Raw genomic sequence first — 12136 nt, 5'->3', positions numbered from 1 at the left:
AAAGAATATTTTTAAAGTTTGGTACAGTGTCTCGATCATAATTCGCTCTTAGGTAGTTTAATGTTTCATTTAACTCGGATACAGAAATAATAGAGTTATGTAAAGAGTTCAATTTAGCAAAAAGAATGGCATCTTCTAGGTTGTCAAGAAAATTAATTAGGTTTTGACAATTTTTTTTAATTTTTTTTAGGTTTTTCATTAGTTTTTACTGGTGTGGGCAAAAGTTCATTAAAAGAAGTTACTTTTGTTGTTCGTCTCTTTAATTCAGCAAGAGGGATATGGTCATCAGTCGAATCCGAGTCAGAAGAGTAAACATTGGAATAGGAAAATTTGCCAGACTTGTTGGATGCCATTCCAGACGGACCAGGTTGAGGAGATTCAGGTGGACGCCTATTTTCTTTGTTAGTATCATCCGGTGCCGGTACGTCTGAGAGAATTGAAGGAGCAAATGCTGTTTCTGGAATTGCCTCGGGATTTAATGGAAACAGACCAGTAGCCTTAAAACCGTTTATAATTTTACTATGTGTCATGCATTTAGACTAAACATTTGAAAGTATGATGTTAAAACGTGATTTGGTCAGCTTTTTGTTAGGATTCTGATCCAAGAATAATAATACCTCATTATCCCAATGATGCTCAAATGAACGATATACAGCTTTGTCGAGGGGTTAAAGCTCATGTGTTGTATTCGATGGCAAACAGTAGAGATCTATATCAAGTGAGTCTCCAACATCAACAATTGACAAATCAAGATGACAAGCTGCACCATCAAAAACTAAGAGACACCTTCCTGGACTTTTGTATCGGGCTAAGTGTCTGAGGAATTCTTTAAAAAGTTCGTTAGTCATGTAGCCTTTACTTGATTTTTCCAATAAAGTTCCTGGTGGCAAATTATCATGTAATTCTGGCTTTAGCCTCTTTCCTTTAAAAATAATCATAGGAGGTATTGATATTCCAAGGGCATTGACACATCCTGCAATTGTCACACTCTCTGCATGTTCTGACGATTGAAAGTGAACACGTTTTACCCCTTTCTTAACTAAAACGGTTGGCTGGTGGTGAATAGTCAAGCGGCATCCTTTTTCATCCATATTATAAAGTCTTTCAGGATGATTAATTATATCAAGATCATCATACATTTTCCCTATTTTTGAAAAATGATCATTAACTATAAATTTATTAAGTTTTTGAGCTCTAGCTGGATTCATAAACTGTGCTTTTCTTTTAGAAATTACAGGATTTCTCTTCATAAAAGACTTTAGCCAGTCTTTACCAGCAAGTTTTGAAGTTGTATTAAATTGATGAGCAATTTTATTATCTTCGCAGAATCTGAATACCAATCGACGAAGGATCCGTGGAGTCACAGGTAGACCTATTTCACTAAATCTTATTATTCTTTTAACGAGATCAGCTTCTTGTTCTTCTTTTAAAATAGATTTACGACCTAGTATTTTTATTAGGATTCCATTCTGAACATGATTTCTACTGGTTCTTCTGGGAATATTAAACCTTGCCGCAGCCCCACATATACTCAGAGTACCGCGTTGAACAGATCGAACTGCTGATATTAAATCCTCCTCGCACCAAGGTGCCCTTTTAGGAGGCATGATGTTAAAATCACTGAAAATAAAACGAGAATAGTTTAGAAGTTTAATAATATGTTAATAAAAACATTAATTTGTCATGAGGATAATAAGGCCTATAGCTAATTTTTATAGGCCTTATTACCCATCCATGACGAAATATTTTGTAAATTATGTCGGCTAAATTTAATCTAATAAACTATTGAAATCACAAAATATAAAGTCTAACCAAAATATCTGCAGTTATAAATTAAAAATACAATTATAAATACTAAAAATACTTACGTTTTTGTTCGTTGTATCCTTATAATATCACACGCGGCGACTCGTCGACACAAGTTGTTGGAACTTACTGACGCCCGAAAGCGAGGAACGCGGGTCCGTTCGAATGTCGTTTGTAAATGGACCAATAGGAGACGCGGACCCAACGCAATCGATTTGCGATTAATTTAAAGCGGTTTTTTTGAATATAGGCCTGTCATATGTCAAAAATATTATTGACCGAACCCTGGATTTGGTAATTTCGAATGTTGACTGTACGGTCATAGAATCAGACATGCCGATTTCGAGGGTTGATCAATATCACCCCCCGCTACTCGTCTATGTTAATAACTTAAAAATCGAAAAATCACCATCATTTGAACTATGCAGAAATGCACCCAAGACGTTCAATTTTCGAAGGGCCAATTTTCCTTTGTTATACGATTCAATATTGCATGCAAATTGGGAACAATTGTTTAAGTGTTTGGGTGTCAACGAAGCCTGTGACCATTTATATAACTCTCTTAACGTTATGTTTCAGAACACTGTACCTTTGAGGAAGGATCGAAGGCGTCGGTATCCTCCCTGGTTTACCTCAGAGATCATACAGTTAATTAAAAGTAAAGAATCAGCCCACAAGAATTATAAAAGATATAATACAATCTACCATTATGATAAATTTAAAAACATACGAACTACTCTCAAAACAGTAAAAACAAACGCATATAATAACTATTTACGTAATATAGAAACGAATATTTGCAGGGATAGTTCTGAATTTTGGAGGTACATTCAAATGAGGAAGGGCGATTCTAGAATACCGGGTATTATAAGGGATGGTGCCGATGAGTTTTCGAATCCACAATCGATAGTTGATGCTTTCGCCAATTTTTTTCAGAGTGTTTACATTGAGTCTGACGCTAACAACTTTACTTCATCTACACTAAAACATTGTCAAAGTGATGTAACTTTAAATTATTTAAATGAGTCTGATATTATTGAAGCCTCCAAAAAACTTAAAAACAAGTCAACTTGCGGTACAGACTTTATTCCGAGCTTCATAGTGAAAGACTGTATTGCGGCATTGGCGAAACCATTGACTTACATTTTTAACCTCTGCATACGCACAGGTATATTTCCTTCTTGCTGGAAGATAGCGCGAGTCATACCAATCTTTAAAAAGGGCGATAAGTCGGAGCTTCGAAATTATAGACCTATATCTATTTTATGCAATTTTTCCAAGCTCTTTGAAATTTGTATTCATAAACAACTGTACAATCAAGTTAAATCTTTCATCTCTATCGATCAGCACGGGTTTGTGGAGCAGAGATCATGTGTCACAAACCTGAGCTGTCTTTCTGAATATGTGTGTCAGGCGCTTAATGCTAGAGGTCAGGTAGATGTCCTTTACATGGACTTTCAGAAGGCGTTTGATCAGGTAGATCTCAGAATTTTATTAAAAAAACTGGATTATCTGGGCTGTTCCACAGGTCTGTTAAGTTTTCTTTCCTCGTATCTCAATGGGCGTAGGCAGTTTGTCGAGATCGACGGCTTTCGTTCTTCTCAATATATAGTGAAATCTGGAGTTCCCCAGGGAGCAAATTTGGGTCCTTTGTTATTTATATTGTTTATTAACGATCTCGCATCAATCATCTCTTGTTATAAATTGCTTTTTGCCGACGATCTGAAAATTTACACTAAAATTAACTGTTTAGCCGACTGCCAACATCTTCAAGAAGTATTAAATAGTATTAATAACTGGTGTCAGAATAACAGACTTTTTCTTAATGTATCAAAATGTTTTCTTGTTTCCTATTGTAGAAATAAAACTTCTATACAATATGATTACCATATACAGAATCTTCCTTTAACAAGATGCCATGAAATCAAGGATTTGGGTATAACGTTTGATGAAAATTTTGACTTTAAAAGCCACATTCAGAATATTGTACTATCATCATTGTACTATATCATATTGTAGTATCATCATCCAGGTCTTTGGGGTTTATTATTAGAAATTGTCGTAATTTTAACGATACCAGCGTGGTACTATTATTATATCAATCTTTTGTACGCTCAAGACTCGAGTATGCGTCACTTATATGGCATCCAATATATGAAACTGAAATCAAAAACGTTGAATATATACAACGCAGGTTTATAAAGTATTTGCACTATAGGGAAGATGGCGTTTATCCAGCCAGAGGCACTTGCCAAAATGTCATGCTTGGACGGTTCAATATGAAAACCTTACTCGATCGTCGTGTGACAACGGCTATAACTTTCTTATATAAGCTAGTAAACAACAAAATAGACTGCATTTCACTCTTAAATCAGATTCGGTACATTGTCCCAAGGATAAACTCCAGAAATTCTTGCACTTTTTATTGCAACAGAGCATTAAATAATATTTTCAAGAGAGCTCCGATTTTTTACATATGTAATTTGTTTAATACGCTTTGTAACTACAACATAGATCTATTTGTTGATACGCTATCTTCTGTGCTGAGGCTACTCAATCAATAACCTAGTATTACAACCTGTAAGTACCTGTCTAATGCTGTTTGTTATTTAGAAGTGTGGCATAAAGGTTTGTTGAGTTCTTTTTTTTATTTTTCTTTTCTTTTTGTTTATTCTTTAAATTAGTTTTAACTGTTTTACTTTACTACTTTGTTTTTTTGCATTTAATTTTTATTCTGTTATTATTGTTTTGATTTGTATTTTTTTTTCTGCATTTCCTGTAAGTGGGTGACCGTTGGAAATAAAGACTTATTTATTTATTACCCGACAGGCCTTATTACCTGCAGGTACCTTATGCGTTATAAACTTTGGTTTTTAAATGTCCTCAAGAATGATCATTCATTACCCTTGATGACATTTATGACCATTTAGAAAATTATCGTTTAAGAAGTCAGTTTCACTTCGTCTTAAATGTGGGGAAGCAATGGGCTGATAACGGTAAATCAACAGGTATCTAATGATGTTCTTCAACCAAACCATTTCATTTAACAATAAAAAACATAACATCAAAGTAGCTCAAGATTATTAATGTTTAGTGTTGTTAATAAGAAACACAAAATTTTTTTAAATAAAACTCCTTACTTTAAACATGTTAAATGTATTACAAAAATTGTAAATAAACAATTTTTTTTATAAAACTAGATTTTTTAGTCATCCGATTCAGAGTGCTCTGGAGTTTCCTCAATTTCATCGTCGGTATACTGGTCCATAGCATTACTATCTTCCGATATTGAAGGTTCTGGAGTTTCCGGAATTGTCTTTTCATTTAAATGAGACATATGTAAATGTCTCGTTGTCATTTCATTTTCTGGAAAATAAAATGTTACCTTATGTGAAAACCCATGATTAGCTGATAATTGAAAAAAAAATAGAAAAGTGGTAATAATGGGGGCCATTTCATGGTGAGTGGCGTTGTTTACATACAGGGTTTTCTAAGTTGTCATTTATTTTAACAGAAAATATTGTAAATGCTAATTTTCGAAGGCATTATTCGATAATCAGATTATTAGGTTATGAATGATTGCAATAATCGGATTATAATTCGAATTAAAATCGAATTATAATTCGACGTATAACACCTTTTATCAGGTGATCAATTTGTGACAAATAATTAGTTTTATATATTTTTTTGTTCCTTAATCATTACACACTGTTGCTGTTTCTTAAAAAAAATATATTTTCAATTTTAATATTTTTAACTTGAAATTATTGATAAACTACGAAAAGTCAGTATTACTGTAAATAGTAAATGATGTTTGCAATGAGATCTGGAATTAAAAAACATAAGTAACAGTTTGGGATTATTTTAACAAACTCGATGCAGAACAAGTCGTTTGTAACATATGTAAGAACATTTTGAAATATTTTTAGAATGATTTTATATTACCTTTACTTACCAAATAAAATAGGTTCATTTCTATTATAAATATAGAAGAATTAATTATTTCATATTTACTTTTAGGTAAATTGCAACTTTAAATTGTATCTAAAAGTCGCATACTTTCGTCCTACACGCTACAGTAATTAATAACAAAAAATAACACCAATATTATGTTTATTCTTATTAAAAAATTAATATTTTATAGAGCAAAATAAATAAAATCTATTACTATGAATCATAAAAAATATGAATATAAAAAGCAATGGTAACACAGTTGAAAAATTCGCTTCTGCTGTTTTAGTTAAAACTCCGATAACAAAGCTCAATTGACCAATAAGAAAATCGGAATCTAAAACCCAAACGCTGATTATCGACTTGTGAGTGATCGCGAACGAGACGTATGACGATTATATTTCATCTTTGACTTTTACGATCACTCGTTCAAAATAATCAATTTTTTCCATACTCAGGTGCTACCGATTATTTTCATAATAGAATTATGAATGATTTTTAATTTGAATTATCCCACCACTAGTAGCCATACCAAACATTAAGGCACGCTTATACAGGATGGATTATTCTAACATAATCACCCAAATTGCTCCGAAAGTAGGCGAGATGCAGTAAAAAATTTTAAGAACAAAGTTGTTCAGGAGAGAGAGGGGCGTATCTGTGTAGGTAATTTTGACCTTAAGGTCGTTTTTAAGGTCAATTCAAGATCAGAGTATTTTGTTTTATGAAAACCCCTATTTTTTTGGAGCAGATTTGAAATTCCACTTTGTTATCGTTGTTACTTTGTTATCGTAACCTTGAAAAGGCTAAATTACATAAAAACTTTCTAGACAAATTTTTGTACGAAAATTACTGTGAGAAGAGAGGGAGAGTGGAATCACTCAAGAAGGGTTTCCAATGATGGAATCCCTTCTTGAGTGATCAAAATCAAGATGTTTACGTTCGCAACAAGTAAGCACAGTTAGCAACAGATACAATTCGCACAGTTATATAGAACAAGTTAACAGTTTCAGTGGGGCAGATTGTTTTCTTTTATAGTCTTGTTCATTTCTTCACGCAGGTGCTTCCAGGCTTTTGCGTATCTTAGCTTTGGTAGCGGTGGCCGGTTTTCTCATGGGATGGCAGGGTAGATTAGGAATTTCGTAGTTAATCTCCTGGGGGATTTGTAGGCTCGTATTTCTTGCTTGTTGTTTTTACCATTATTTTATTGTTACACTACTTATGTTTTCAAAAAAATATATCACAAGTTATGTATATTTCTGCGTTGTAGCCTTGTGTAACCTAAATTATTAATAAGTTTCAAATGGCCAAATCGTAGAAAAAAAGGATGAAAGGCGTGCGCGAGACAAACGAGGAAAGCTGCCAGTAAATTATTGTATATTAATTTTACAGGTTATTAACTTGCGTGAAAACCTGACAATACCATAGCACACATTATTTAGAATTTTTTTTTTTAATTATAGTTTTTTTGCTCATTAATAAGAAGTTGCTTAGCGTATTTTGAGAATTCTTTATGAGTAAATTCTTTTACTTTTATTTCACATAATTTAATCCCTATGTATGAGAAAGTTTTCTGAAATGTTGCAGTGCGATGTTCGGGTGCCCTATATTTATTAACAAATCCTATCTGCTGCTGGTGGAAAAATTGATTAAATAATGCTGCAAGTTATAAGGGTTGTCCGATTTTTAAGGCTCTACGTAAGACCGTATAAAAACGAAGTTTTCTACGGTAAGTCATATAAATAATACTTAATTTTTTTATTTTATTTTGAATTTTTTAATTTTTTAAGCTTATATGAGCCCTGTCTCAGTGAAGTTGGCTCAACTATCATATTATCATATATCAACTAGTATTTTTTATGAAATTTGACATATTAGCGAAAACGTATTAAAAACTAAAAGGTATTTCTGATAACATATGATCTTTTTATTTAATATTAGCTTAAAATACTACATGTTTTACAACTGAGGAAAAATATCTTACAAAAATTCAAAAAAACTGTCGATAAATAAAAATCAACAAAACCAAATAGCAGCAAATTACCACTGCGTTACATCGCCTTTTCGACTGATTACTGCTTTGATATGTCTTAACATAGTGTCAACTAATGTTTGACAGTCATCTGGTGTAAAACTGTTCCAAATTTCTTGGAGACGGGTTCGCAATTCTGGAACGGTTCTTGCGGGATTCGATCTGAGCTCCTTCTTCATGATATGCCACAAGGTTTCAATCGGCGATAGATCTGGACTGCTCGACGTCCACTTTAAAACTGGAATTATGTTTTCTAACATCCAATCTTTTACTTTTTTAGCCGTATGGCAAGCAGCACCATCTTGTTGGGAGATACATTCGATATTGTTTCGCATTTGTTCAATTTGGCGTATTAGGTTATTTTCAAGCACATTAATATACTTATCAGCATTCAAAATACCTTCCACAAAGTGTAAGTTTCCCACTCCACTTGCTGACATCGATCCCCAGATCATAACAGAAGCCGGAAACTTAACTTTTTTTTTAAGATAGTCATTCTGAAACACTTCTTTAGTTCTTATGACACGACTTCTACTATCACCAACGGATACTTCAAATCTGGCTTCATCACTCCAAATAATTGAGTTCGAAGACCATAATTTGTGTTCTTTAGCCCACGCTAGCCTGTTTTTCTTCTGAATTTTTGTCAGTAGGGGTTTCTCTTTTGCCTAAAAATACTGAAACTTGAAAACGAATAATAAAAAAAATAATTTAAGCCTACCTTGTAAGTTTTAAATCCCAGTTTTTGGGCGGCTCTGTGGCAGGTTGTTCTTGAAAACTCTTTTGTTGTTGCCTGATTCCACAATAATTTCAATTCGTTGTAATTAGCACGCCGATTTCCCTTGATAATCCGTTTTAAGGCTCTTAAGTTGGTGTTGGAATAACGCGGTCGACTTCCAAACCGGGTTTTTGAGCAACAGATCCCGTTGTTTTGTACAATTTAATAATATTTCGAACCGTAAACCTCGAGTTGTTAATACTGTCAGCGATTTGGGAAGCATTTTGACCTTTTAAATGCAAGTGAATGATCACTTTTCTTATTTCGTCAGAGACAGCCTTACCACGAGACATTTTTAATTGTTAACAACAACACTAATGCATTGAAAGTTGATTTAAACGTCAAAATCGGCTTCTTAGCAACGCAATTTGTTTTATACAGCCTACTTTTATTTTATCGAAGCGCATAAACAGACCATTCAACTAAGTTATTTCCATCACGTATTTTGCGATAGAAAAATCATTTTGCAAAGAAAAAAATATCGAAATTAAAACGCTTTAAAAATAGCTGCGTCGGTTTTGTTATCTTTCCATAAACATTTCAAGAAACCAAAAATATTATATTTGAAATAAAATTTTAGTTATCCCTTAAATAAATTCTAAAAAATCATGTTTTGGGGCGTTGGGCCAATTTCACTGAGACAGGGCTCGTATAAGCAATTTTTAATTTATAAGCTTGTGTGCATCTTGTTGTATGTTAGGTCTAACAATTTGCCAGTATTGGTGGTGTTTATTATTTGCATATGCAGATAAAAGCTAGAAAAAAGCTCTGGAGCAGCAGGATTACAATAATTGATGTATAGTACCGATTATTTATTTTTTAACTAATAACCCGTCTGTTTTTAACCGAGACTAAGTTTATCAAATTCAGTTGAGTTATGAATAAACTCCCGTCCCTCTTCCTGCCCTAATTTGTAATTTTATAGCACAAAGTTTTGAAGCAAAAATTAGAATTGTATCGAAATTATACGTCGATAATATTTTTTCATCATTTATTATAATATGCTTTTAATTGCACACATCCTGTACAATGAACTATAGCAAGGTCAAAGGAAAAAATCAATATTATTCAATAGTCCTATAGTTAGAACCTTTGGTGTGATGCACACTAACTAAACTATATAATTGACTATAAGGGATTGGACCTTTATCCCTGTTAAGAATGTTTTTTTGATTTTTGAATATTGCTAAACTTTCGTATGCATCTAATTTTCTATTGTTATTAACTGATTTAAGTAATTTTAAGTTGTCTATCCCTAAAAAGTGACCAGTATTTAAAACATGTTCAGCCACATTTGACTTTTCAACTCTTCCATACTTCACATGAGCTACATGTTCTTTAAATCTGATATTAATTGATCTTGTGGTTTATCCTATGTACTTTTTATCACAATCTTTGCAATTAATCTCATAGATCCCAGACTTTTTAATGGTCTTTATTTTATCTTTTGGGTTTCCTAAAAGATTTCGTAACTTGGCCGAACTTTGATAGCCCATTCTTAGACCTAAGTCTTTGAAAACTCTATCAAAGCCTCTCGTCAAGATAGGATCGTATGGTATTACAACAAAAGTTTGCTTACTTTCATCTTTTTGAAATGTGGTAGTTTTTAAGATTAACTTTAAACCTATGTCTTCTAATCAGCTTGATCAATAATCTTATCGTCATAACCATTGACCCTAACAATTGTTTTAATTGTTGCTTTTTCTTTATTAAATCTGATATTACGAGGGTGAATCAAATATGAACCGGACTTTGGTTTTAGTAATTTTATTGGTACAGTAAATAAAAGTTTGAACACATGTTATTTTTCTACATAATCTCCTCTCTTATTTACGCATTTTTCCCACCGGATCGGAAGTTTTTTAATTCCTTCATCAAAGAATGAAGCTGGTCGTGTCAGTAACCAATTGCGCACAAACGTTTCCACACCTTCGTCGTCGTCAAAGTGATAACCTCCCAATTCTTCTTTTAGTGGCCCAAACATGTGGTAGTCACATGGTGACAAATCGGGACTGTAAGGCGGGTGTTCAAATCGTGCCAAAAGCCTTTCACACACGGCAAGACGGTTTGCTTTCTGATCTTCCGTCAAAAGGCGAGGAACCCATCTTGCACACACTTTGCGGTAACCCAAATTTTCTGAAATGATTGATTGAGCACTTCCGTATGATATTTCGACGTGTGCAGCAATTTCCCACAATGTAAGGCGGCGGTCACCTTCAATCAGCTCACGGATCGCACGAATGTTCGCCTCATTGATGCTTGTCCTGGGTCGGCGTGCATGGCTCTCGTTTTCCACTACCTCTCGGCCATCGGAAAATTTTTTGTGCCAGTCGTAGACTTGAGTCCTTGATAAGGTTTCATTACCGAACTGTGCAGTTAGTCGACGCAAAATTTCGGAAGGTTTTACGCCCTCACGCGACAAAAATTTTATAATAACGCGTTGCGCAACAGACGTGTGTACCTCTTGTTCAGACATGATGCTACTAACAGCTCATCTACTCCGGTGCGCCAAACCGACTGACTCCCCTCCTCTTGACATCCCTATCTAGCATATATCAGGACGTCGCGCCACTCGCTTCACCTATGGCGCGCTAAACAGAAAAGTCCGGTTCATATTTGATTCACCCTCGTACTTAGAGGAAAACAGACTAAACGATGTACCAAGAAATGCATGTTAGCCATTTTATGTTGGAACCAATGGTTAGAGTCACTAGTTATGCATCTAAAAGTATTTGTTTCTTTTCTATAAATATCAAATTCTAACTTATTATTATTTTTGATGACAAGAGATTTGCTTCCTGTTCAAAGGTAAATTTAAAAGATGGAAAATAGTTATTGAGTTGTTCTACAAAATTATCAATATTGCATTTGCTTTTGTCAAACACAGCAAACACATCATCAACATATCTTAACCAAACTCGTGGGAAGTAATGGAATGTATTTTTTGCATTTAACTCAAAACGGTTCATAAAGTGTTCTGTTAGGAAAGGAGAGAGGCAATTACCCATGGATGTACCTTCCAGTTGTTCATAGTATGAGTTGTCATATTGAAAAATATTTTGTAACACACAAAGTTTTGTTAATTTAATTATTTCTTGGATATTATCGAAACCATTAATTTCCAGAAGTTCAATCAGATATTCCAAAGTTTCTGGTATTGGAATGCTTGGGAACAAAGAAGATACATCGAAAGAAACAAGAATTTCATTTTCACTTAGTTTTAGTCTTCTCCCGAAGATGCTAACATGGTTAGCGAAACGCGTGTCGAGATTAAAAATAATTGGTTAGTGGTAAAATTGTCTCGTAATTTGAATATTATTTAAGTAAATATACCAATGACGAAATTACCTTGAGAGCTACCACCAACAACTTGCGATTGTATGTTGTTTTGTGAAGAAGGTATTTCTGACTGTCTGGGCGTTTCTTGTACTGTATCTTGATCCGAATGGGATACGTGTGGATTCCTTCTTGTAACTTCACTTCCTAAAAAAATGAAGCTAACAATTATTTTTAATTCAACGTATATTACTAAATAAACAAAAAAAAAACTTTATCCCGGTTTGTATAGA

General features: G+C 33.6%; 1 protein-coding gene across 2 annotated transcripts in view; it reads right to left on the bottom strand.

Moving 5' to 3' along the window:
- LOC126734688 (structural maintenance of chromosomes protein 4) overlaps positions 1-12136 on the bottom strand; it is a 217319-nt gene that overhangs the window by 82055 nt on the left and 123128 nt on the right. The window contains exons 21-22 of one of the 2 annotated variants that reach the window (XM_050438397.1): positions 11916-12050; positions 4947-5172 (exon numbers count right to left, since the gene is read on the bottom strand). In XM_050438397.1, coding sequence (XP_050294354.1) covers positions 5012-5172; positions 11916-12050 — 296 coding nt within the window. In that variant the 3' untranslated portion in view covers positions 4947-5011. Of the gene's footprint in view, positions 1-4946; positions 5173-11915; positions 12051-12136 lie in introns of those variants that run through there. The other variant, XM_050438398.1, reaches the window with a different exon arrangement.

This window comes from Anthonomus grandis, chromosome 3, assembly GCF_022605725.1.
Source record: "Anthonomus grandis grandis chromosome 3, icAntGran1.3, whole genome shotgun sequence".
Classification (NCBI taxonomy): domain Eukaryota; kingdom Metazoa; phylum Arthropoda; class Insecta; order Coleoptera; family Curculionidae; genus Anthonomus; species Anthonomus grandis.
The sequence above is the reverse complement of the archived record's forward strand: the minus strand, read 5'-3'. Positions and strand labels throughout refer to the sequence as shown.